General features: G+C 53.0%; 1 protein-coding gene across 1 annotated transcript in view; it reads right to left on the bottom strand.

The window, feature by feature from the left end:
- Positions 1-27575, bottom strand: part of DHX37 (DEAH-box helicase 37) — a 308890-nt gene that overhangs the window by 24272 nt on the left and 257043 nt on the right. Inside the window, exon 26 of the mRNA XM_086942683.1 lies at positions 9176-9249. Within this exon, the coding sequence (XP_086798809.1) occupies positions 9176-9249 (74 nt within the window). The remainder of the gene's footprint in view (positions 1-9175; positions 9250-27575) is intronic.

The following is a 27575-nucleotide window of genomic DNA, read 5'->3' as shown; positions in this document are numbered from 1 at the left end:
TCGAACTTGCTCAAACTTCCGACTTCGCTAATCTTGACCAGTGGGCTCAAGAAGGGGGACCCACACAAGAACAATTTCGTCAGGAACAGAAGACCTGCCCCTCCCTTGAGGGACTCCGACAACAAGCGCTCGCCCAAAGCGCAGGGGACACCTCCGGAACTCATTGGGTCTACTGGGACAATGATCTATTATACAGCGAGCAACGAATCGCCGAGCTGGGGGCCAACCGGGTACTAGTGGTGCCCCTCCGCTTTAGAGACTTCCTGCTAAATCTGGCCCACGATGTCCCCCTGGCAGGGCACCTGGGACAGGATAAAACCTACAGCCGCCTAGTGACCCACTTCTTCTGGCCCAAAATGAGAAACGATGTGCACCAGCATTGCCGATCTTGCCCCACGTGCCAAGCCAGTGGGAAGAGCGGCCGCAAATTAAAGGCCCCCCTGCAACCCTTTCCGGTGGTCACGACCCCATTTGAGAGGGTCGGGATAGACATTGTGGGACCCCTGGACCCGCGTACAAGACAAGGCCATCGCTTCATCCTGGTACTAGTGGACCACGCCACCCGCTACCCTGAGGCTATTCCTCTCCGGACCGTGACAGCCCCAGTGGTCGGCCGGGCCCTGATGGGGATCTTCTCCCGGGTGGGGTTCCCCCGAGAAGTCGTCAGTGACAGAGGCACGAACTTTATTTCTAAATATATGAAGTCCCTCTGGCAACAGTGTGGGGTCACCTACCGCTTCACGACCCCCTATCACCCCCAAGGAAACGGACTTGTTGAGCGGTTCAATCGCACGCTAAAAGGGATGATCGGGGGATTGGAAGAGCCCCTCCGTCGCCAGTGGGATGTGCTGCTGCCGTGCCTCCTCTTCGCCTACCGGGAGGTCCCACAGAAATCCTTAGGCTTCAGCCCCTTCGAACTACTCTATGGGCACCCAGTGCGGGGGCCGCTCAGCCTGATCAAAGAAGGCTGGGAGATGCCTCCGGCAAAGAACCCTCCAGATGTCTTCCGGTACCTCCTCACCCTCCGCAACCAGTCCCGGCGGTTCCGAGACCTAGCAAAAGCCAACCTAGAGGCCAGTCAAGAGGACATGAAAAAATGGTATGACCAGAACGCCTCATCCATCGAATTCGAGCCGGGGCAACAGGTCTGGGTAATGTCCCCCACAGAGCCGTGCGCTCTCCAAGACAAATGGACGGGACCCTTCAAGGTAATCGAGCGCAAAGGTCCTGCCACCTATCTGATCGATATGGAGTCCTCCCGGAATCCACTCCGAGTCCTCCACACCAACAGACTGAAGCCCCACTTTGCCCGAACCGAACTCAGCCTACTGATGGCCACAGACAATGGGGTTGAAGACGACTCCGAGCCTCTCCCGGACCTATTGCGGACCCAGGAGCAAGACGGTTCCGTGGATGGGGTCCGACTCTCGGAGACCCTCACCAGAGAACAACGCCAAGAGTGCCAAGCCCTCCTATCACGGTTCGCCAGTCTGTTCTCCCTCACCCCAGGTGTCACTTCCTGGTGCGTGCACGATGTGGACACCGGAGACAGCCCTCCTATCCGCCACCGGGCCTACCGCGTACCTGATCGGGTACGGGCCTGCATCCAGGCGGAAGTGGCTAAGATGCTCACACTCGGGGTCATCGAGCCCTCAGACAGTCCATGGGCCAGCCCGGTCGTACTGGTCCCCAAAGCAGCCGCCCCCGGAACCACACCGGAACTCCGGTTCTGTGTCGACTACCGGGGCCTGAACGAGGTCACCAGAACGGACGCACACCCCATCCCCCGGGCAGACGAACTGGTCGACCGAATGGGCGCTGCCCGCTACCTCAGCATCTTCGACCTGACGGCAGGGTATTGGCAGATCGGCCTCACACCCCGAGCACAAGAACGTTCTGCCTTCTCCACCCCCGATGGCCACTATCATTTTACGGTCATGCCCTTCGGCATGAAGAATGCCCCAGCGACTTTCCAACGGCTCGTCAACCAGGTCCTGGCGGGGCTCGAAGAGTTCAGCGCCGCCTACCTGGACGACATCGCTGTGTACAGCCACCAGTGGACCGAGCACCTCCACCACCTCCAGGCAGTGCTGCAAGCCCTTCAGCGAGCTGGCCTTACGATCAAGGCTAGCAAATGCCAAATTGGACAAGGGTCAGTGATCTACCTCGGACACCAGGTGGGAAGCGGCCTAGTGGCCCCTCTACAGCTGAAAATTGCCGCCATCCAGAACTGGCAACCCCCGATCACTCAAACTGAGGTGCGAGCCTTCCTGGGCCTCACGGGCTACTACCGAAGGTTCGTGAAAGACTATGGTACCATCGTGGGGCCCCTCACCGAACTCACGTCAAAAAATCAGCCCAAGAAGGTGAACTGGACCCCAGAGTGTCAAGCGGCATTCGAACAATTAAAGGCCGCCATGTGTTCCGCTCCTGTGCTCCAGGCCCCAGACTACAGCCGGGAGTTCGTCGTCCAAACAGACGCCTCCGACCAGGGCATTGGGGCGGTCCTGTCCCAAGTGAACACCGAAGGCCTTGATCAACCGGTGGCCTTCATCAGCCGGAGACTCCTACCACGGGAACAACGCTGGAGCACCATAGAGAGGGAAGCCTTCGCTGTGGTATGGGCCCTCAAGAAGCTCCGGCCCTACCTTTTTGGCACCCACTTTCGGGTGCAGACTGACCACCGACCCCTGCAGTGGTTGATGCACATGCGGGGGGAGAACCCAAAATTGCTACGCTGGTCCATCTCCTTGCAAGGTATGGACTTCACGGTCGAACACCGGCCTGGGTCCGACCACGCCAACGCGGATGGCCTGTCCCGGTTCTTCCGCCTCGACAAAGAGAGTCCCCAAGAGGATGGGTAACTCTCCCCGCCTTCAGCTGGGGGGGACGCATGTTGGACAGGCCACATGACGGGCCGCTCTCCCCCAGCTCGACCAGGCCCGAGCCCAGTCACACAAGCACCACACACCACCATTGCACGTCCTACGTCCCCTCAGGGACCCCTGCCCTCGAACATGGTAACCTCGTGGGTCCGATCCACTGCCGGCCCATGCGCCCAGCCCGGGCCGCCATCTTGGACACTCCGCCACGAGGCCGCCTGGCCCCTGATCGACCTCAACCCTGGGCCTAGCCCGGCCTCAGACATTCCGGCACCACCCTCCACCCAGGAGGTGAGCGGGCTACTTGGCAAGTCAATGGGAGAAAGAGGTGCCGATGGCTCTCCCCCGCCAAGTGCCGCTCGCCCATCGCCTCCCCGGGCGCTGGCTCCACCCCCCTGCTGGGTGTCTGGACTCCCTCATCCCGGACCCCCCGACCTCCAAGTGCGAGGGTCCGGACATCAAAGCACGTCAGCCCTATAACTGGGGCAGCTCCAGAGCAGGAAGGCAGTTGTATCTTGGAGTCGAGAGACGTAAAGAGGAACTCATCCTGGACGGACTTCTGGCGCTGCCGTAGCTCTGTCCTGTGCACCATCGTCCTGCCTGTTGGCGCTGCCACAGTCGTCGTAACCTTCATCCTTCATCGTCGTCCGGATCTGCTGGCGTGGCCGCGGACCGTTGTAACCGTCATCTTTCACCGGGACCAGCAGGCTCCGCCGCGGACCGTCGCCCTTCATCTACTCCGGGACCTGCTTGACTCCTCCACGGCCCGACCATCTAAGCACGCCGAGCTCGAGGATTGTGAGCTATTTCGACTTCATTGGTAATTAAGACTGTCCCGCTACCCTTTTCCTCAAAGAGATCAGAACCGAGGGGACCCCGGAGTCCAGACCTCCTTGTATCATACTATCGTAACCTAAGAAGTGCATATAAAGTCTCGTTAACCTTCAACCTTGTGTGGTGTCCGTCTGTGGGGGGGAAGTTACTTGTCTGTACAGTCGTTGGAGACGGCTCTCCCTGGAGACCTCTCCCCGTAATCTCGGCCGACCCTCCCGGTCCGTCTAACATGAGGTGAATGCAGAGTCTTTCGACGCTGTATCAGGACAATTCAACAATTGGAATCAAATGAATTTCAGATGCACTTGATGGCCCGGGAAGTAGAGGCGAATATCAAAATGCAATGGCGTGAAAAAACAACCTGAGGCAGAGTCCTTGTTTTGATGCATTGTGGGCTCTGGGGAGGAGTCAAGATCACAACCTGAGGTAGAGTCCTTGTTTTGATGCATTGTGGGCTCCAGGAGGAGTCAAGATCACAACCTGAGGTAGAGTCCTTGTTTTGATGCATTGTGGGCTCCAGGAGGAGTCAAGATCACAACCTGAGGTAGAGTCCTTGTTTTGATGCATTGTGGGCTCCAGGAGGAGTCAAGATCACAACAGGAGGTAGAGTCCTTGTTTTGATGCATTGTGGGCTCAAGGAAGGAGTCAAGATCACAACCTGAGGTAGAGTCCTTGTTTTGATGCATTGTGAGCTCAAGGGAGGAACCGAGATCAATAGCTGAGGTAGAGTCCTTGTTTTGATGCATTGTGAGCTCAAGGGAGGATTCAAGATCACAACCTGAGGTAGAGTCCATGTTTTGATGCATTGTGGGCTCCAGGAGGAGTCAAGATCACAACCTGAGGTAGAGTCCTTGTTTTGATGCATTGTGAGCTCAAGGGAGGAGTCACGATAATAACCTGAGATAGAGTCCTTGTTTTGATGCATTGTGGGCTCCAGGAGGAGTCAAGACAACCTGAGGTAGAATGTCCTTGTTTTGATGCATTGTGGGCTCTAGGAGGAGTCAAGATTACAACCTGAGGTAGAGCCCTTGTTTTGATGCATTGTGAGCTCAAGGGAGGAACCGAGATCAATAGCTGAGGTCGAGTCCTTGTTTTGATGCATTGTGAGCTCAAGGGAGGATTCAAGATCACAACCTGAGGTAGAGTCCATGTTTTGATGCATTGTGGGCTCCAGGAGGAGTCAAGATCACAACCTGAGGTAGAGTCCTTGTTTTGATGCATTGTGGGCTCAAGGGAGGAGTCAAGACAACCTGAGGTAGAGTCCTTGTTTTGATGCATTGTGGGCTCAAGGGAGGAGTCAAGATAATAACCTGAGGTAGAGTCCTTGTTTTGATGCATTGCAGGCTCCGGGGAGGAGTCAAGATCACAATCTGAGGTAGAGCCTTTTTTTGATGCATTGTGAGCTCAAGGGAGGAGTCACGATAATAACCTGAGATAGAGTCCTTGTTTTGATACATTGTGGGCTCCAGGAGGAGTCAAGACAACCTGAGGTAGAATGTCCTTGTTTTGATGCATTGTGGGCTCTAGGAGGAGTCAAGATTACAACCTGAGGTAGAGTCCTTGTTTTGATGCATTGTGAGCTCAAGGGAGGAACCGAGATCAATAGCTGAGGTAGAGTACTTGTTTTGATGCATTGTGGGCTCCAGGAGGAGTCAAGACAACCTGAGGTAGAGTCCTTGTTGTGATGCATTGTGGGCTCTAGGAGGAGTCAAGATTACAACCTGAGGTAGAGTCCTTGTTTTGATGCATTGTGAGCTCAAGGGAGGAACCGAGATCAATAGCTGAGGTAGAGTACTTGTTTTGATGCATTGTGGGCTCCAGGAGGAGTCAAGATCACAACCTGTTATGTTATGTTATTAATTGTTTTATAACGCGCTCTATTACTCGCGAGTATCCTGGCGCAGAGCATGGAATGAAGGGCGGTGAACAGAGAGGTGGACTAATGGGTAATTTAATCAGTGATAGTAAACAGATGAGTTTTTAGACCTTTCTTAAAGCATGAAATGGTCTGGGCTGCCCGCAAATGGAGAGGGAGTGCGTTCCAGGCTCTGGCAGCTATCACCGAGATGGACTGACCTCCCAGCCTGGTGAATTTGAATCTGGGCACAGCCATCCTGCACTGATTAGCAGATCGAAGGCAGAGATTGGGGACATAAAGAGAGAAGCGTTTTCTCAAGTATAGTGGCCCAAGCTGATGGATCGCTCGAAAAGAAAAGACCAAAGCTTTAAAGGTAATACGCTGTGCCACCGGAAGCCAGTGTAGGCTACGCAGGTGAGGGCGAATGCTGGATCTCCTTGGCAGATTAAACAGGAGTCTTACAACCGCGTTCTGAATCACCTGGAGCCGTTTGATAAGATAGAAAGGTAGACCACAGAACAGGGCATTCGCATAATCCAGCCTGGAGAGAATAAGGGCGCGCGCCACAGTCTCTTTGGCCTCTCTTGGAAAAAGGGGGAAAAATCTGCGTAAAGCTTTGAGAGTTCCAAAGCAGGCACCAGTAAGTCTTTTAATATGATCTTCAAACTTCAAATTATTTCCGAACCAAACCCCCAAGTTCTTAGCAGGACCTCCCATAGATTTGGGGCAGGGAATGTCAGGAGGCCACAAAAGATTTTTAGAGTTGTAAGGGAAGAAACCATAGAAAAGGGCCTCGGATTTATCTTCGTTGCACTTAAGTTGGGCCAACGCTAACCACCGAAAAACAGATGAAAGGCAGAGCTGAACAGCCGATGTGTCCAAATTGTCCCTCGGCCAGGGGAACACAAGTTGGGTGTCATCGGCGTAGGCCATAATTTAAGCCCCCAAATGTTCGGCCAGGTAGATCAACGGAGTCAAATAAACATTAAAAAGAAGGGGACAAAGTGTAGACCCCTGCGGGACTCCAGTTGTGAGCTTTCTAGGGCGGGAGGCGTACGGTGGCAGCCACACTTGTTGCGTCCTGTCATCAAGAAATGATGACAGCCAATCCCGAGCAGATCCGGTGATGCCAATAGCAGACAGCCTGGCAAGGAGAAGCCCATGGGGCACCGTATCGAAGGCGGCAGAGAGGTCCAATAAAATCAGAACCACTCTGCCGCCTCCATCGAGGCACTCCCGAATCGCTTCTGAGATCTCCACCAGGGCAGTCTCGGTGCTGTAGGCTGCCCGAAACCCTGATGCATTGTGGGCAGGGTTTGAGCAGGGAGAAGGGCGTGAGATGACTCAACAAAGTAGTCCAGTTGGCGAAAAAACGTTTTTTCGCGGACTTTAGCCAAAGCCGGCAGCAGGGATATCGTCCGGTAACTTGAAGGGGCAGCAGGATCCATCCCGGCCTTTTTTAAAAGCGGCAAAAGTTTGGCCTGCTTCCAATCGGTCGGGACCGTCGCAGTAGAAAGGGAGAGGTTCACAATCTGGGTAACCTCATTACACACAGTATCAGCCACCCCACCGAGCACCGTGGCTGGGCACGGATCCGTAGGTGACCCTGACTTCAGGGACCTAAGGATTGTCAGGATGTCTGATTCGACGGAGGGGGAGAAAGCCGTAAGCTGATCGGTAGGCCTAGGCTCAGAAAGAGAAGGAAACATTGGTGAGGCACTGTGAAGATCACAAACTACAGCCAAGTCCTCCTGGATTTTGGCAATTTTCTCTATAAAGAAAGAGGATAGCTCTTCGCACCATTGTTCAGAAGCAGGCAGCAGCGGTTGCGCAGCGCAGGGGGATAAAAAACTCAGAACGATAGAGAAAATTTCTTTATTATTATTATTATTAACCTGAGGTAGAGTCCATGTTTTAAAGCATTGTGGGCTCCAGGAGGAGTCAAGTCAACCTGAGGTAGAGTCCATGTTTTGATGCATTGTGGGCTCCAGGAGGAGTCAAGACAACCTGAGGTAGAGTCCATGTTTTGATGCATTGTGGGCTCCAGGAGGAGTCAAGTCAACCTGAGGTAGAGTCCATGTTTTGATGCATTGTGGGCTCCAGGAGGAGTCAAGACAACCTGAGGTAGAGTCCTTGTTTTGAAGCATTGTGGGCTCCAGGAGGAGTCAAGTCAACCTGAGGTAGAGTCCTTGCTTTGATGAATTGCGGGCTCCAGGAGGAGTCAAGACAACCTGAGGTAGAGTCCATGTTTTGATGCATTATGGGCTTCAGGAGGAGTCAAGACAACCTGAGGTAGAGTCCATGTTTTGATGCATTGTGGGCTCCAGGAGGAGTCAAGTCAACCTGAGGTAGAGTCCATGTTTTGATGCATTGTGGGCTCAAGGGAGGAGTCAAGACAACCTTAGGTAGAGTCCATGTTTTGATGCATTGTGGGCTCAAGGGAGGAGTCAAGACAACCTGAGGTAGAGTCCTTGTTTTGATGCATTGTGGGCTCCAGGAGGAGTCAAGATCACATCCTGAGGTAGAGTCCTTGTTTTGATGCATTGTGGGCTCCGGGAGGATTCAAGATCAGAACCAGAGGTAGAGTCCTGGTTTTGATGCTTCGTGGGCTCCAGGAAGGAGTCAAGATTTATTGCAAGACCACAGTAAAACAACGTGCAAAGGTCCTTGCCCAATATTACATGCATATGATATGCAGAGCATGTGATTTACAGTAGCACACAATATTAGATGATCAAGCGAGTGAATGCAGAAGCCCCCGTCCACATGACACACAAGACCGGAAAACAGGTCTGGTAATTGAAGACTAACACTACACCCTAATGTGTCGCCTCGTATAATGTGCAAGAGCTTCATATGTATCCAGCACTTCTACACCCACAGTAACCTGGTTTGCAATGACACACTCTCTCCTCCCTTGAACGTCACCCTAGTACCTTATATCTCTTTCCCCATTATGTAGCTATCTCTGCTATTCCTTGGGTCTCTTGTTACCTTTGCACTCACTTGCTCTCACTCTTATGTTGTCCAGTACTCGACTTTCTGGAATTCACTGTCACTTTTTCACTAGCTCATTGTCACTGTCTGGATCACATTTTTCCAACTCTACCCTCTTTGCAAAGCGATCCTCTGAGTGTGTTGGTGAAAGTAGTTCCAATTTTGACATTCATACTGTGCTCAACCAGAAGTCAGTGCCACCAGTTTAAGGCAACTCGTTTATAGATGCAGCAGGGTGCATGCAGGAGCAAACAATCAAACTTCTGCAGGTAAGTGCACAAGTGGAGCCCAAATCGGACTTGAACTGCATCTCTGCACAATTTCTGACACACAGAGACCTGGCGACAGAAGATTACAAATTTTACTGTACAGTGAAAGTCTGGGAGAAAAGAAAAAGATCTAGTATGTCACAGGTAAAACAGTTTGAGGGATTTCAATGTTTCCATGGTAACCCAGAGAAAGCAGGACATCAAACGCTCCCTGCAAGGATTTACAGACAAAGCGATTCCTGCACAGTTCATGTCCCCATGATGTTCAGGGCTTTGCGCATGACATACAAATATCAAACACACACTCAGTTATTACTGCTAGAAAAAGAGCTTACTTGGACCAGGTTTTCAGCATGGTGACTGGACTGGACAGGAGACAGCGAGTGTATGCGCCCAACTTCTCGATTACCTAAAAAGAAAAGAGGAGCAAGGTTGAGAGTGCCTTCTGCAGAAGAGACTGCTTCTGTCATGCACGTCTCCTGTCTCTCCAACCCAAAACTCTCCCGACCTGGCTGCACCCTCTGCATGCAACAGGCAAGCAGTGCTTTATGCTATAACCGTGCATAACAAATAAATTAAAAAGATGTTAGGAGCCCACAGACTACCTCAAACTCACCACCCAGGTACACAGCCTGTTCCACCCTTGATAGTGTGGCCTGTCTGACGTGCACGAATACCAGTCTTACCACTTACAAACTGTGGGCCAGAAAGACAACCAGAGTTTAGTTCACACTCCAAACCACCACAGCTATTAAGAGAAATCACAACAAATTTCATAGCACCGTTGCTCTTTAATGTTATGAATTTATTGAACTATATTTTGTTTTAAAAATGATACTATTGTTGAAAACCAACTGCACCGAGAGGGAGTGGACATCGAAGACTTCTGACTTGAAGGCCGAGTTATCTTACTGTCCTAGCACGTTGGCACTTTGTGCAAGCTTTGAAGGGTGCATCTTCTCCCGACCAGTTGGCCTTAAGTGTTTAGTAATTGGAAACACAGGTGGTGCGTCATTGTAGTCTCAAGGTTCCATCACACACAACCTTTAGACTATTTATGTGAAGAATGAATTGCAATCTCTAACTTATCCACACTGAACTCGCTCTCTCTTCCCGGCTGAACTCGCTCTCGCTTCCTGACTGAACTCGCTCTCTCTTGCCAGCTGAACTCGCTCTCTCTTCCCGGCTAACGCGCTCTCTCTTCCCGGCTAAACGCGCTCTCTCTTCCCGGCTAAACGCGCTCTCTCTTCCCGGCTAAACTCGCTCTCTCTTCCCGGCTAAACTCGCTCTCTCTTCCCGGCTAAACTCGCTCTCTCTTCCCGGCTAAACGCGCTCTCTCTTCCCGGCTAAACGCGCTCTCTCTTCCCGGCTAAACTCGCTCTCTCTTCCCGGCTAAACTCGCTCTCTCTTCCCGGCTAAACTCGCTCTCTCTTCCTGGCTAAACTCGCTCTCTCTTCCCGGCTAAACTCGCTCTCTCTTCCCGGCTGAACTCACTCTCTCTTCCCGGCTGAACTCGCTCTCTCTTCCCGGCTATACTCGCTCTCTCTTCCCGGCTATACTCGCTCTCTTATCCCGGCTGCACTCGCTCTCTCTTCCCGGCTGCACTCGCTCTCTCTTCCCGGCTGAGCTCGCTCTCTCTTCCCGGCTGAGCTCGCTCTCTCTTCCCGGCTGAGCTCGCTCTCTCTTCCCGGCTGAGCTCGCTCTCTCTTCCCGGCTGAACTCGCTCTCTCTTCCCGGCTGAACTCGCTCTCTCTTCCCGGCTGAACTCGCTCTCTCTTCCCGGCTGAACTCGCTCTCTCTTCCCGGCTGAACTCGCTCTCTCTTCCCGGCTGAACTCTCTCTCTCTTCCCGGCTGAGCTCTCTCTCTCTTCCCGGCTGAGCTCGGCTGAGCTCTCTCTCTCTTCCCGGCTGAGCTCGCTCTCTCTTCCCGGCTGAGCTCGCTCTCTCTTCCCGGCTGAACTCGCTCTCTCTTCCCGGCTGAACTCGCTCTCTCTTCCCGGCTGAACTCGCTCTCTCTTCCCGGCTGCACTCGCTCTCTCTTCTCGGCTGCACTCGCTCTCTCTTCCCGGCTGCACTCGCTCTCGCTTCCCGGCTGCACTCGCTCTCTCTTCCCGGCTGCACTCGCTCTCTCTTCCCGGCTGAACTCGCTCTCTCTTCCCGGCTGAACTCGCTCTCTCTTCCCGGCTGAACTCGCTCTCTCTTCCCGGCTGAACTCGCTCTCTCTTCCCGGCTGAACTCGCTCTCTCTTCCCGGCTGAAGTCGCTCTCTCTTCCCGGCTGAACTCAATCTCTCTTCCCGGCTGAACTCGCTCTCTCTTCCCGGCTGAACTCGCTCTCTCTTCCCGGCTGAACTCGCTCTCTCTTCCCGGCTGCACTCGCTCTCTTATCCCGGCTGCACTCGCTCTCTCTTCCCGGCTGCACTTGCTCTCTCTTCCCGGCTGAACTCGCTCTCTCTTCCTGGCTGAACTCGCTCTCTCTTCCCGGCTGAACTTGCTCTCTCTTCCCGGCTGAACTCGCTCTCTCTTCCCGGCTAAACTCGCTCTCTCTTCCCGGCTGAACTCGCTCTCTCTTCCCGGCTGAGCTTGCTCTCTCTTCCCGGCTGAACTTGCTCGCCCTTCCTGGCTGAACTCGCTCTCTCTTCCGGGCTGAACTCGCTCTCTCTTCCGGGCTGAACTCGCTCTCTCTTCCGGGCTGAACTCGCTCTCTCTTCCGGGCTGAACTAACTCGCTTTTTCTTCCTGGCTGAACTCGCTCTCTCTTCCTGGCTGAACTCGCTCTCTCTTCCTGGCTGAACTCGCTCTCTCTTCCTGGCTGAACTCGCTCTCTCTTCCTGGCTGAACTCGCTCTCTCTTCCTGGCTGAACTCGCTCTCTCTTCCTGGCTGAACTCGCTCTCTCTTCCCGGCTGAACTCGCTCTCTCTTCCCGGCTGAACTCGCTCTCTCTTCCCGGCTGAACTCGCTCTCTCTTCCCGGCTGAACTCGCTCTCTCTTCCGGGCTGAACTCGCTCTCTCTTCCCGGCTGAACTTGCTCGCCATTCCTGGCTGAACTCGCTTTTTCTTCCTGGCTGAACTCGCTCTCTCTTCCTGGCTGAACTTGCTCTCTCTTCCTGGCTGAACTCGCTTTTTCTGCCTGGCTGAACTCGCTTTTTCTTCCTGGCTGAACTCGCTCTCTCTCCCTGGCTGAACTCGCTCTCTCTTCCCGGCTGAACTCGCTCTCTCTTCCGGCTGAACTCGCTCTCTCTTCCCGGCTGAGCTCGCTCTCTCTTCCTGGCTTAACTCGCTCTCTCTTCCTGGCTGAACTCGCATTCTCTTTCTGCTTGTACTCGCTCTCTTTTACTGGCTGAACTCGCTCTCTCTTCCGGCTGAACTCGCTCTCTCTTCCCGGCTGAGCTCGCTCTCTCTTCCTGGCTTAACTCGCTCTCTCTTCCTGGCTGAACTCGCATTCTCTTTCTGCTTGTACTCGCTCTCTCTTCCTGGCTGAACTCGCATTCTCTTTCTGCTTGTACTCGCTCTCTTTTACTGGCTGAGCTCGCTCTCTCTTCCCGGCTGAACTCGCTCTCTCTTACCGGCTGAACTCACTCTCTCTTCCTGGCTGAACTCGTAATCTCTTCCTGGCTGAACTCGCTTTCTCTTTCTGGCTGAACTCGCTCTCTCTTCCTGGCTGAACTCGCTCTCTCTTCCTGGCTGAACTCGCTCTCTCTTCCGGGCTGAACTTGCTCGCCGTTCCTGGCTGAACTTGCTCGCCCTTCCTGGCTGAACTCGCTTTTTCTTCCTGGCTGAACTCACTCTCTCTTCCTGGCTGAACTCGCTTTCTCTTCCTGGCTGTCAATGGAAAATGCAGTGTGGGTCTATATTTTTTCTCAAACATTCCAGGCTGGACCTGAGTTGCCATCGTGATTTTTTCCATTATTAAATCTTAGACCATGAACAGAAAACTCAGTATGAAGAGTGAGTTGCAGTTATTTTCAAAGAATGCTTTAGGTTCATTGTGCTCTCAGAGTAGAGATACTCTTTGCCTTCCTGAGTTGTAAGCTGTTCACAAGTTTTGTATGACTTTTTCACTTTTATTAGGATTAATCATTCCTTCAGCTCAACAGGAAATTTGTTTGATAAGATCGGTGACCTCCTGGCGAAGCTGCTTTTCAAGACTCCCAAACTATGGGTGTGAGATATTTTATAATCTGCACAATGATGATCTGTAGGCAGTATTAGCCTCACAAGTTTGCTCAGTCTGTTCAGTATTGTTGCAAAGTCATTTGTGCCCTGGGCACTCCCAGCTTTTTGCTGATTGGTACTAATGGTAACTGACTGACTAAACCTGGGCGCTGCCTAACCAGGCCCAGTGCTCTGCTGAAAACACACTTAGAATACAGTGAAAACACCCACCTACACTAGGGTACACTATGGTATGGGGTACCCCTGTAATTGGCATGACATACCCTAGAGGCCCTAGTACATAATAGGGCAGGGGGATTGAAACTACCTAGAAGTCCCCAGGACCCTGGGGCATGGCAGTTTAGAGGCCAGCAGCCCTTTCCGCACTCGCATGTGTGCACTGCTGAAGCCTCAGGTCAGTTTAAAAGTGGCTCTGTGTTGCAGGACAGCTTTATAAAGTAAATTGTGCCCAAACTCGGCTTTGGTTTTTGGAGCACTTAAAAATGGATAAACTACAATGTGTGGGCATATTAGGAACCTCCAGGGTCTCCCCTAGGTTTCCCAGGTATGGGGGGTCAGGTATCTATAAGGAGGACACTTATAAAATCAGTTTTATATGCCCTGGGTAAATTGAAATTGCACATTTCACTCCCCACATCATGATAAAGTGCTGCACAAAATCGACTTTGGGGCTAGGAGCACTGTGGCGTTTGGATCTGCAATATTTCTACATATTCCGAACCCCTAAAGTCTCCCCTAGGTGGTCCAGGGGTGTGGGTCCTTAGATATGGGCAGAGTACTTATAAAATATGTTTTTATAGGCCCTGGTGCTGGAAACATGGCCCAAGTCATTTTCCAATTGCAAATCCCCTGCCACATAGGTTAACATGGAAAGACGTTATTAACTAATGGGATCCTGTTAGAGAATGATGAAAACATCATTCAAAGACTTCCCAGAATGGTATTAATAAATCCAACAATATGATATTGTTGAATTTCTCCTAAAATGTACAGACAAGAAGATATAAGACTTCCTTGTTTGTAAGCCTAGATTCAGCCTTCCAGTGGTCTGTCCTGATTGGCCAGAGTTAAGTGGATTATCCTGGCCATTTTTGAAGAGGTGATAAAGAGCCCCTGGGGTTGACCAGCCCTGCCCGGTGGGCAGTGTTCTGTTACACAGGAATGCCAGAGCAGGGGGAGGAGTCGTAAACATTGGACTTCAAGGGAAGGGGAAGGCTCCAGTGTCATTTACAGCTCCACTCTTTAGGTCACAGAAAGATGCTAGGATTAAGGAAGGAATGAAAAGATGCAAGGGGGAGAGACTATTGAGATTAACCATCCCTGGGGTGTGTTTAGCCAGTTCTTCTCTCCCTGCTGCAAAATCATCCATGATGAATTTGGAAGAATTGGTGCACTCTGTGACAAAATAGTGCCACACTTTGCAGGATGTGGTCAGACCTTTAGGTGGTACCCCCCCCCCCCCCCCCCTTGACCCCCCCCCCCCCAATTGGACAGGAGTGACCTCCTGCTTGACCCAGAGAAATTGGATTAAGTATCTCAGAGGGGTAGAGCCTCTCAGACCTGCTGCTTGAAACCTAAGAAAGCAAGAAGGGCCATGCTCAGAAGTTTGATGTGCAATCACAAAGGTCTGCTCTCTGAAGAATGTGCTGTCGCACCATCTGGAACTACAGCCCTGTGGACTGCCTTGCTGTAAAAGGACTAAAGAGGGGACTCACTACAAGCTACAGGGTAACAGAGCTCACCTGGACATCCCCACAAAGAATCCTCAACCTGGAGCATTACCAGTGGATTTATAAGGGTTTTGTCCAAGTGGTTTGTGGGAACTGAAGCACAAGTTACTTACCTTCGGTAACAATATATCTGTAAGAAACAGTAGTCAACCGCGTCAACCAGACCGGAGGAGGCATCGCCATCGTCCACAAGAACACCATCCGCATCACGACCAACTCCGACAACACTTTCACAGCCGCCGAACACCTGCACTTCCAGATACACACCGACCCCAAGACCACCCTCAGAGGCACCCTCATCTACAGACCCCCGGGACCACGCACACAATTCAGCAAAGACATCGCCGACTTCATCAGCCCGCACGCCCTCCCCTCGGCTGACTACATCCTCCTTGGGGATCTCAACTTCCACCTAGAGAACAACAAAAACCGCAACACCACCACCCTGCTGGACAACCTCGGACTCGAGCAACTGGTGACCACCCCCACCCACTACGCCGGCCACATGCTTGACCCGGTCTTCTCCTCCAGCAAGGACATCTCCTTCAGCCACACCACCGGACTCCACTGGACAGACCACAGCTGCGTCCACTTCAGTTTCAGTAGGACCACCACTCACCACCACCCGCAACAGTTTCCCCGCAGAAGCTGGAACAAGATCACCACGACCAACTCACCACATCCCTGAGCCAGAACACTCCCGCCAGCTCAACGAACTCCAACCAAGTCGCCAACAACCTCACAAGGTGGATCACCAACTGCCCAGCCGACCTCGCTCCACTGAAGACCCCCGCCCCCCGTCAACAAGAAAGCATCCTGGTTCACCGATGAACTCAAGAGCTCCAAGAAGAACTGCCGGCCCTCGAGAAAGCATGGCGCAGAGACCCGACTACTGACAACATGACCACCCTCAAGCACGCCACCCGAAAACACCACCAGCTGATCCACACCACCAAGAAAACCGCATTCAAGGAACGACTGGACAACAACGCCCACAACAGCAAGGAACTCTTCAACATCGTCAAAGAGCTCTCGAACCCCAGCGCCGGAAACAATGACATCACTCCCACGCAAGACCTCTGCAACTCGCTCGCCTCGTTCTTCCACAGCAAGATCGCAGACATACACAACAGTTTCAGCACACAGCCAACGCACCCTACGACCGTACCAACGCCCCCCACCACCACCCTCGGCGCCTGGACCCCGGTCAACACCGAAGACACCATCCGCACGATGAACTCCATCCACTCCGGATCACCAACCGACCCCTGCCCTCACCAAGTCTTCAACAAGGCCGACTCCGTCATCGCACCCCACCTCCGGGACATCATCAACACCTCCTTCGACACCGCCACCTTCCCAGAGAGCTGGAAGCACGCCGAACTCAGCGCCCTACTGAAGAAACCATCAGCGGACCCCACCGACCTCAAAAACTACCGCCCCATCTCGCTCCTTCCTTTCCCTGCCAAAGTCATCGAGAAGACCGTCAACAGACAGCTGGCCGCCTTACTCGAGACGAATGGATCCCTCGACCACTCGCAGTCCGGCTTCCGGGCCAACCACAGCACTGAGACCGCCCTCATCGCAGCCACCGACGACATCCGAACCCTGCTCGACAACGGGGAAACAGCGGCCCTCATCCTCCTGGACCTCTCCGCAGCCTTCGACGCGGTCTGCCACCGCACCCTAGTACAGCGCCTGAACAACGTCGGAATCCAGGAGAAGGCACTGGAGTGGATCATCTCCTTCCTCGCCGGAAGAACCCAGAGAGTCCGCCTCCCCCCGTTCAGATCCGAGGCCACCGAAGTCATCTGCGGCGTACCACAGGATCATCAATCAGCCCCACCCTCTTCAACGTCTACATGAGCCCCCTCGCAGCCATCGCACGCCAACACAACCTCAACATCATCTCCTACGCCGACGACACCCAGCTGATCCTCTTCCTCACCAACGACCCCACAACCGCCAGAACCAACCTACACGAAGGGATGAAAGACGTAGCCGAGTGGATGAGGAACAGCCGCCTGAAACTGAACTCAGATAAGACGGAAGTCCTCATCCTGGGATCATCACCCTCCGCCTGGGACGACTCCTGGTGGCCCCCCGCCCTGGGCAACGCACCCAAACCAACGGACCACGCACGCAACCTGGGCTTCATCCTGGACTCCTCCCTCTCGATGATCAGACAAGTCAACGCCGTCTCCTCGTCATGCTTCACGATCCTACGCATGCTGCGCAAGATCTTTCGGTGGATCCCCACCGAAACCAGGAAGACGGTCACCCAGGCCCTCGTCACCAGCCGACTGGACTACGGCAACTCCCTCTACGCCGGAACCACAGCCAAACTTCAGAAAAGACTCCAGCGCATCCAGAACGCCTCAGCACGACTCATCCTGGACATCCCCCGACACAGCCACATCGCCGGACACCTGAGAGACCTGCACTGGCTCCCCGTCAGCAAGAGAATCACGTTCCGACTCCTCACCCACGCACACAAAGCTCTCCACAACCAAGGCCCCAGATACCTCAAAGAACGCCTGACCTTCTACACTCCCACCCGCCAGCTACTATCGACCAACCACGCCCTCGCCGCCGTTCCCCGCATCCGAAGAGCCACAACGGGAGGAAGATGGTCTGCTTGTGCACCGCCTGTCCCTTCTTAGCGCCCACGTAACCAACAAAGAGCTGGTCGCCCACCCGGAACTGGCGCGTGCAATCTAGATAGAAGGAGAGCGCACGTTTTGGGTCCAGACGGTGGAGCCTCTCTTTCTCTTTCGAGGGATGCGGAGGGGGAAAGAAGGTGGGCAAGGTGATGGACTGCCCGATATGAAAGGCTGTAACCACCTTGGGCAGGAAAGAAGGACGACTCCTCAAAACAACCTTGCCCGGATGAACAGAGAGGAAAGGAGGTTTAGAAGATAGAGCCTGGAGCTCACTCACTCTCCTGGCAGAGGTGATAGCAACCAGGAATGCAGTTTTAAGAGTCAGAAGATATAGGCGGAAAGGCGTACAACACACCGCAGCTCCACTCGCGACGAAAAGCGTCTCTGAGCGAGTGCTGCCTTGGAAATTCCAACGTGCAGAACTGATGACATTGCGCGTTCTCTTTTGTGGGGAATAGACCTAACCAAGGCTCTCCTCACTGCAGAAAGAGGCCTTGCGCCACGTCCGAGTTCAGACGCCATTCGTGATCCATCATCCACAGATGGCTGAGTTTGTCCGCCCTGGTGTTCAGGGAACCTGCCAGGTGTTGAACCACCAGGGTAATGCCCTGGCGTTCCAGCCATGTCCAGAGGCGCAGAGCCTCTTGACAAAGGGTCCACGACCCCACCCCGCCCTGTTTGTTGCAGTACCACATGGCGGTGGTGTTGTCCGTGAACACCTGCACTACACTTAACCGGACAGAGGGAAGGAATGCCTTCAGCGCAAGCCGGATCGCCCGCAGCTCCAGAAGGTTGATATGGAGCTGGGACTCCGCCGGAGACCAGAGGCCTTTGATCTCAGCCTCTCCCATGTGGCCCCCCATCCCAGAAGGGATGCATCCGTCACCACTACATGCTCCGTTTGGGGTAGAGAGCGGGATCTGCAGTCGACCCAATCGCTGTCCGTGGGGCATCACTGCAACAGACTCGCAGTGCCCTCCGAGATCAGGACGTGGTCGGACAGGTTGCCCTGATGCTGTGCCCACAAACTTTGGGTCCCAATGCAGAGCCCGGATCCGCCACCTGGCACGATGCACCAGTAGGATGCAGGAGGCCATCAGCCCCAAGGAGCCGCAGCGTCAACCTTACAGAGACCCGGGATAAAGGCTGAAAGATCGGAATCGGAGCCTGAATATCCCGAACCTGCTGCTCGGGGGGATAAAACCGAAACTGCGCCGAGTCCAGAACCGCTCAGAGGAAAAGGAGCTTCTGAGAGGGGCACAGGTGTGACTTCGGCACGTTGATGGAGAACCCCAGCAGGTGCAGGAGGTCAGCCGTATTCTGGAGGTGAGAGACGACTGTCTGGGGCGAGCCCGCCTTCAACAACCAGTCGTCGAGATAGGGGAAGACTGAAACCCCTGATCTGCGCAGATGAGCTGTGACCACCGCCATCTCTTTCGTGAACACCCGAAGGGCACTGGTGAGACAGAAGGGGAGCACGGTAAACTGAAAGTGCTCGTGGCCTACCGTGAATCGCAGGTAGCGCCGGTGGGCCGGCAGGACGGGGATGTAAAAATAAGCGTCCTGCAAGTCCAGCGCCACCATCCAGTCTCCAGGGTCTAGGGCAGCTAAGATCTGAGCCAATGTCAGCATCTTGAACTTCTCCTTCCGGAGAAAGCCGTTGACGTTCCGGAGGTCCAAGATAAGGCGTAGGACTCCTTTGCACTTCTTGGGAACCAGAAAGTAGTGGGAATAACAACCATACCCTACTTCCGGCCCAGGAACGGGCTCAACGGCCCCCTTGGCCAAGAGGGCCGTATCTTCCTCTTGCAGAAGTTGCAAGTGATCCCCCAACATGCGGTGGTATTGCCGTGGCATGGCTGGAGGGGTCGCCTCGAAGGGGAGGGAGTAGCCCCTTCGGACGATTTGCAGCACCCACCTGTCTGACGTGATAGTACGCCAGAAGGAGGTGATGGCGAACCCTGATCCTCACTGGCGTTGAATGGGCCAGAAATGCTGGAATAGGAAGGCTTTGAGGCCAATGCTGCAGGGCGGATGTGGACTGACCCTGCCGTTGTCCCCCGATACCGCCACGGAGGTAACAACGTCCGCGACCGCCTTGAGACTGGTTCTGTGGCCTGTTGCTGGCTGGACGTGTGGGGGCGCCCCTTCCTTGGCCACGAAAGGGGCGAAAAACGGAAGTTTGCTGGTGCTGGCTGAGACCCAGGGCCTTGGCCGTAGCCCTGGAGTCCTTGAAACACTCTAGCACACTATCCGCTTTGTCACCAAAGAGGCGACAGTCATCAAAGGGCAGTTCCATGAGCATGGCTTGGACATCCCCCCGAGAAGTTGGCGGACAGCAGCCAGGCGTGGCGACGAATCGCCACCGTCGTGGAAATTGCTCTGCCCAGCGAGTCCGTGGTGTCAAATCCACATCCAATCGAGTACCGTGCTGCATTCCGCCCCTCCGCCAGGGCTTGGGCGAGCCGTGTCCGGGCCTCCTCCGGACACTGTGGCAGCACGTCTGCAACCGTATACCACAGAGAGTGGGTGCAACGGCCCAAAAGGCAGGCGGTGTTGACAGACCACAGCCCCAAACTCAGAGAGGAGAACAGTTTCTTCCCAAACTGATCATACCTTTTGGATTCCCGATCCTGACTAGCGTTCGGGAATGCGGTCTGGGAAGTAGAGGCCTGAATCACCAGGCTCTCGGGGTGGGGTGAACGGACAGAAAGCAGGGGTCGCCCGGAGCCGGGCAGTGGGGTCGGGCCACATTCCGATCCACAGGGAGGCCTGTAGAGGAGTTGGACCAGGTGCCCATCAGAACATTGGTGAGGGCTTTGTTAAACAGCAGGAGAGGCTCCGAGGAGCTTGCCTGTGGTTTGAGCACCTCAGTGAGGAGGTTAGTCCTCACGGCCGCGACAGGGAGCTCAAAAGCCAAGGCCTTGGCTGCCCTGTTCAACACCACGCTATAAGTAGCCCCCTCCTCCGAAGCCACGGAGGGAGGAGAGACAAATCCAATGTCAGGCTAAGTGTCTAGACCAATGGCCTCCCCCAGCTCATCTGCCTAGTCCTAGCTCAACTGGCACTGCTGTGCCAGAGGGTCCTCAGACCCCTCCCAGTCCTCCTCGTCATCAATCTCCTGGAAACAGGCAAAAATGATGGAGCTGGGTCGTAGGTGAACTGTTTACCCATCTGCGTCGGAGACGGCGCCGAGCTGCGCCGCTCCGGCGTCGCGCCCGGACCAGGGCTGAAACCGGGGACGGTGTCATCCAAAGACAGCACCTGGCGCGACACCCTCTGGGTTGGCGCCAGCGGAGGAGTCGTGAGGTCGACTTGCGACGACCCGGATCCAGGCCTGGATCCTGTGGGGCCCTGCGGCGTCGGGACCGGAGTCGACGACGGCGCCGAAGCACCCGATGGCACCGGGGCCTCCAGTCCGCTAGGGCTCCCAGTCGGAGGCGCCTCGGCAAGTTCAGACGGAGGGAAGAGAGTCCTCATGGCCGTGAGGAAAGCACTTCTCTCCTCCGGCGTCGCGTGCAACCGAGGGACCGGCGGGTATGGAGCTGGACGCGGTGCCTGTGGCCCCGTCCGCGTCGCGTGAGCGTCGGGGGGAGTCGGAAGAGCGATGACGTCTCTTCAACTTCGTTTTCGAGTGCCTCGACTTACCGGAGGACTTTGAGCCGGACGAGCGGCGATAACTGCGGCCCCACGACCGGTCCCTCGACTTCCTCCTCGACCGGTACCTCGAGCGGCGCGGGGCCGACTACCGGAGCTCGAGCAGCTTACGGGACCGCTCCCGTCTAGCCTTCGAGGTCAAGGCCCGGCAGTCGGGGCATGACTTGTCATAATGGTTAGCCCAGAGGCAGTAAAGGTACCGATTGTGGGGCTCGGTCACTGACATCAGGTGGTGACAGGCGTAGCAAGGTTTAAAACCAGGCATCCCTAACGGCACCGCGAGTTGATAATCGACTCGAAAAGTGATCAAAAGAGATCAGAAAAGTTAGTCAAAAAATGACTAGAGTACTGCTCTTCCCGGATCTGCGCTTGCTGGTGTGCAAAAAAGAAGAACTGATGTCAGCACGTGAGGGCGGCGTCTAAGTACTCCGACTACGTCATCCCGGCAATCATGATGGCGACGCGGACGCAGAGCCGCAGGCGACGCCTACCGACGTGCAAGGGTACTGCTGACGAACACTTTCCGGATCCAGCCTGACGCCTGGGGATATTCTTAGGTAAGGAATCTAACACTAACCTGTTTCTTTCAAATGTCCTCAAATGTCAAGGACCATCTTGGAGCTTACAGACACTTGGAGTGAGTTTGAGACACTTTGGGACCTTTTAGGGAACTTCAAGTAGAAGTTCCATAAGTTTGGAGAACTTTGGAGCAACTCTGGAAAAAAGGTCCATAAGTGGATCGATTCAACCTGGCCAGCCAAGCCGCCTGCTTTCAACCGCGAACCGGCCTGCAGTCCACGTTCGTTCCGCTGAAAAGCTCCGTAGATCCGACTTCCAGAGTTTGACCGGGAGTAGGCAAAATCTGAGGCCGGCGAACCCTCACTGAATTCAGCCTGGTGAAGAGCGTTGAGGGACCCTGCGAGAAAAAGCTCAGTAAAAGTTTTTAAGTCCTAATGAAGAAAATGTGGCCGGGGGCAACCGCGAAAGCCAAGTCGGCTGCCTTCAACCGCATGTCGGCCTGGATCCTTGGTTTTGTCCCGCTGCAATGCTCTGGAGGTTGGACTTCCATAAGTTTGACCGGGAGCTTGTCGCACGGCAACCGAATTTGGACTGTCTGAGAGCTTTGAGAGACCCCGGGAAGAAGGTAAAAACTTTGACCTAGGCCTACCGCGAGGGGTAGCTGGCCAGGGCTCCATCGCGGTGGGCCTAAAACTGTGACTTAGCCCCGGTCTATTGTTTCCAGATGTCCCGATAAGGCGCTATAGGTTTCGAAATGCAACATAATGCTAAATATTTAAAAATCTATCTCTCTGGTTCCCTACTTTGGATTTTTGTTGTTTTGTTGTCATTTTAAATATAAAAATATATCCTATTTGTATAAATTGGTGTTGGATTTTTATTGTGTATTAATTATTTACTGAAGTGGTGTTTTTAAATGCTTTGAAGTTAATCTTGCCTGCTGGCAGCCAAGCTACCAAGGGTTGAGCATAGGAATAATCTAAGACCTATTCTGAGCCCTTTACTGTGTTAGTGGCCTTATTGCTAGCGGCAGATGTACATTTACCCCTACAATAATCCACTTTCCGACAAGTATATGCCAAATAGTCGCTTGGTTGAGTCACAAATCTGGGCACTAACTTTAACTTGTGTTTGTGAAACTAGGGTTAGCTGTTACTGCAGAAACAGTTCCTCCAGTGGACTGAGCATGTCTAGGTCGAGTTTGTAAATTTGAATATTCTACTCACTCTCATCCTGTTTTTAGCTTCAGGGGCACGATGCCAGCAGTAACCACTACATTACTACCATGCAAAATACTTCCTTTTCTTCAGTGTGGTTGGCTGTGAGAAGAAAAGTTGAGTTGTGTCGCTTTTATTAAAAAAAAAATTATACAGTATAGATCTTAGGGATGCGAACAGTTGCCTTATCATTAACCTTCGACAAGTGTTAGGAAAAACTGGTGACAAATTCGAAGTCAAGCAGTTGTCAAAATCTGGGGAAGCACCCAGAGTCTTGGCTTTTTTGGAGCCCTATTCTGTTTGGATGAATTATTACCTACCAGGTCTGCACTAGTTTCAGTGATTGAGGAACGGAAAATGCTCAGGAACTTTTTTTTTGCAGTGTTTTATTTAGTGTGAACTTGACCCGAATCGGGTATCAGAGCGCTTTACATAGCGCCAGTTACGTTACATGAGGGCACACATTCATTTTTGTTAGGCACGGGGAGAATTGAATGGTTTACCCAGAATCACAGGATGTTCAGCGTGATTGCCGAGACTTGTACCCAGATCCCCAGATTAGAGGTTGACTGCCCTGGTTGTTAGGCCAACTCCTCTCCCCATGGCGGGGGTTGATCGTTCTGGATCGCTTAATCTTTTCAGACCCCACAGATTGTGCTACTGTGGTGAAAAGATTCGCTGCAGCCCATGTTACTGCTACGTATCTATCACAGGTCTTCATTGGGGCAGACCATCCTTCAAATCTTTCCGATTCTAATTTCTGACCGAATTCCCCAGTATCCTCTGCTGTTCCATAATCGCCTCTCCCTACCCTGATAAGAACATTTTTGTTTCTTTATCCTACACAGATTATACACAAAAGATTATCTGGTTCGAAAGAGAGTCTCTTAACTCAACACAAAAGCAAGCTCTTAGTGTTTGGAAAAACAGGTCACAATGGCAGCTCATTATGCCTGCTTCTATGAATGCTCTCAGTACCAGCCCCCAAGTGTAAGCTCTTGGGTATAGTCCTAGATTAGGTGCGGAGGAATGAAATCAGACTAACAGCAGCCAGAGTTTGCACCCTGCCCAAGCCTGAACACCTCTGTAGGCTGCTCAAAATTCACCACCTTCACAGTTTATCCTGGATTCACTATCACTGAGGCTTAACCCAAACTCTCCACAGCCTACCTCCTCGCCCCCACAGAGTGACCTGACCTAGATTTGTAGCTTTCAAAACCTCCTTGAAATCTGCCACACCTCATCATTCCCCAGACTCTCTGCCCCACTGCTTTTCTGGGTCAAGCGGCAGAGGTAGTGAGTCTTTCTACCTCTGTGGCTTGACCCAGACTCCCTCGCCACAGCCTGACAAATACATGTGCACCACCTCTGCGGCTTGACCAAGGCTCGCCACCTCTACGGCTTGACCAAGACTCGTCACCTCTGCGGCCTGACCAAGGCTCGCCACCTCTGCGGCCTGACCAAGGCTCGTCATCTCTGCGGCTTGACCAATACTCGCCACCTCTGCGGCTTGACCAAGGCTCGTCACCTCTGCGGCCTGACCAAGGTTCGCCACCTCTGCGGCTTGACCAAGGCTCGCCACCTCTGCGGCTTGACCAAGGCTCGCCACCTCTGCGGCTTGACCAAGGCTCGCCACCTCTGCGGCTTGACCAAGGCTCGTCATCTCTGCGGCTTGACCAAGACTCCCCCTCCTCCTCCACAGCCTGACAATTACGTGTGTACCACCTCTGCGGCTTGACCAAGGCTCGCCACCTCTGCGGCTTGACCAAGGCTCACCACCTCTGCGGCTTGACCAAGGCTCACCACCTCTGCGGCTTGGCCAAGACTCGCCACCTCTGCGGCTTGACCAAGGCTTGCCACCTCTGCTACCTGACCAAGGCTCGCCACCTCTGCGGCTTGACCAAGGCTCGCCACCTCTACGGCCTGACCAAGGCTCGTCATCTCTGTGGCTTGGCCAAGACTCGCCACCTCTGCGGCTTGGCCAAGACTCGCCACCTCTGCGGCTTGACCAAGGCTCGCCACCTCTACGGCCTGACCAAGGCTCGCCATCTCTGCGGCTTGACCAAGGCTCGCCACCTCTGCGGCTTGACCAAGGCTCGCCACCTCTGCGGCTTGACCAAGGCTCGCCACCTCTGCGGCTTGACCAAGGCTCGCCACCTCTGCGGCTTGACCAAGGCTCGCCACCTCTGCGGCTTGACCAAGGCTCGCCACCTCTGCGGCTTGACCAAGGCTCGTCATCTCTGCGGCTTGAGCAAGGTTTGCCACTTCTGCGGCTTGACCAAGGCTTGCCACCTCTGCGGCTTGACCAAGACTCGCCATATCTGCGGCTTGACCAAGACTCGCCACATCTGCGGCTTGACCAAGGCTCGCCACCTCTGTGGCTTGACCAAGACTCGCCATCTCTGCGGCTTGACCAAGACTCGCCACCTCTGCGGCTTGACCAAGACTCGCCACCTTTGCACCTGACCAAGGCTCGTCATCTCTGCGGCTTGACCAAGACTCGCCACCTCTGCGGCCTGACCAAGGCTCGTCATCTCTGCGGCTTGACCAAGGCTCGCCACCTCTGCGGCTTGACCAAGGCTCACCACCTCTGCGGCTTGACCAAGGCTCGTCACCTCTGCGGCGTGACCAAGGCTCGCCACCTCTGCAGCTTGCCCAAGACTCGACATCTCTGCGGCCCGACCAAGACTCGTCATCTCCGCGGCTTGACCAAGACTCGCCACCTCTGAAGCTCAATAAACACTTACTACCTTAGCAGTTTGACTAAGAATAACCACCTCTCATGTTTGATCAAGACTCCCCACCTCCACACTTTGACAAACACACACACACAGCCACCTCTGCAGCTTGACCCAGATTGCTAACTCTGCAGCTCACCCAGACTCCTTACTAGCAAAGCTTGAAACGCATGCACATGACTTGCACCTCTGCAGCATGACTCAGACTCGCCACCTCAGCTGCTTGACCAAGACTTCCCACTAACCACCTCTGACTCTGCCGCTCCACAGTCTGTCACAGCCCCAAAACACAAGTCCCAAATGTGTGGTTTTCCTGGATAAATGAAACGTGAGGCTAGAGGTGTCTCTAGTCTCATCACTTAGCAGGCACACACATTGTTGTCTTAGTGAAAACAAAAAGACTTCCACTCAATAGGCTTGATTAGAATTTTGTTGTATTTCTTGTGGATTATATATTCAGTTTCTTCAATTTTTCAAAAGTTCATTTGTACATTTTCAAGGTTTTTACGAACAATTTCTTAGTTCAGGCAATGTCTATTTTGTACATCCAATGCATTTCGGGCATTTCACTATGCCCTTCATCAGGGATTTGACACTGTAAATAATAATGTGAATGGCCATTAGTGTGGGGATAGAACATGTAAATAAACATAGACATAATGAGCATACTATTAAAATAAGCATACTTTTAAATCAAACGTGCTGTGCATTTTAAACTGTGTGTACAAATATTATGCAATTTGTGACAAGTGGCATTTAACCCCTAAAAACGCTAAATTGAAACACAATATCGGCGTGGAAAATTTCCGATGTGGTGTTCGTCTCAAAAAACGCCAGCAAGACACTGCTTGCCGCGTTTACCTAAATTAAAAGTTGCCGGTCACGTAACGCGGTGTTAGGACGCGTCACGTGTGGGGGGGCGGGAGTAAAGGCGATTAAGTTGTTGTTGCTTCAGGTAGATAATGCGATCAAGGTAGCGCATTAACAACAATAAGGGTAGATTGTGTCACAATGCTATAAGGCACGTTATGTTAAATGTGGAAAATAAAAAAGTGAAAAAATGGGATGGTTGTTAAAAAGAAAGGTCGGGGATCGAACTCCTAAGATAGGGGATGCAAGTAGGTATCACGTACGTGTTGAGGCAACTGGGAGGTGGGTGAAAACTAGGAGAAATGTGTCAATGTGAGGTGTCAGTGTCTGAAAAATACATGAACAAACACAGTGACAACACAGTTCGATCTATTGAGCAAATATTTACAGATAGCACGAAAGTTCGATTCTATCATTTAAATTAGGTAAACGCGGCAAGCAGTGTCTTGCTGGCGTTTTTTGAGACGAACACCACATCGGAAATTTTCCAAACCTTATTTCAGGTTAGTTACAGGCACGATAAGGTGCTTAAATCCCACTGCTTTCACTACGCGAGCAAACCATTTACCGCAAGTGCATTTTCCTTGTTCCTTTACAGAACCAAGCCTTCTTTATCGACAGGCATGTAAGTGACACGCCGATATTGTGTTTCAATTTAGCGTTTTTAGGGGTTAAATGCCACTTGTCACAAATTGCATAATATTTGTACACACAGTTTAAAATGCACAGCACGTTTGATTTAAAAGTATGCTTATTTTAATAGTATGCTCATTATGTCTATGTTTATTTACATGTTCTATCCCCACACTAATGGCCATTCACATTATTATTTACAGTGTCAAATCCCTGATGAAGGGCATAGTGAAATGCCCGAAATGCATTGGATGTACAAAATAGACATTGCCTGAACTAAGAAATTGTTCGTAAAAACCTTGAAAATGTACAAATGAACTTTTGAAAAATTGAAGAAACTGAATATATAATCCACAAGAAATACAACAAAATTTTAATCAAGCCTATTGAGTGGAAGTCTTTTTGTTTTCTCTAAGACAACAATGTGTGTGCCTGCTAAGGGATGAGACTAGAGACACCTCTAGCCTCACGTTTCATTTACATAGTAAGACGCCGTTGGGCCCTCGGAGTCACCTTGCGGAGCACCAGTAAACCT

Source organism: Lissotriton vulgaris, chromosome 11, assembly GCF_964263255.1.
Source record: "Lissotriton vulgaris chromosome 11, aLisVul1.2, whole genome shotgun sequence".
In the NCBI taxonomy this organism is placed as follows: domain Eukaryota; kingdom Metazoa; phylum Chordata; class Amphibia; order Caudata; family Salamandridae; genus Lissotriton; species Lissotriton vulgaris.
This window is presented reverse-complemented; position numbering and strand designations above follow the sequence as displayed.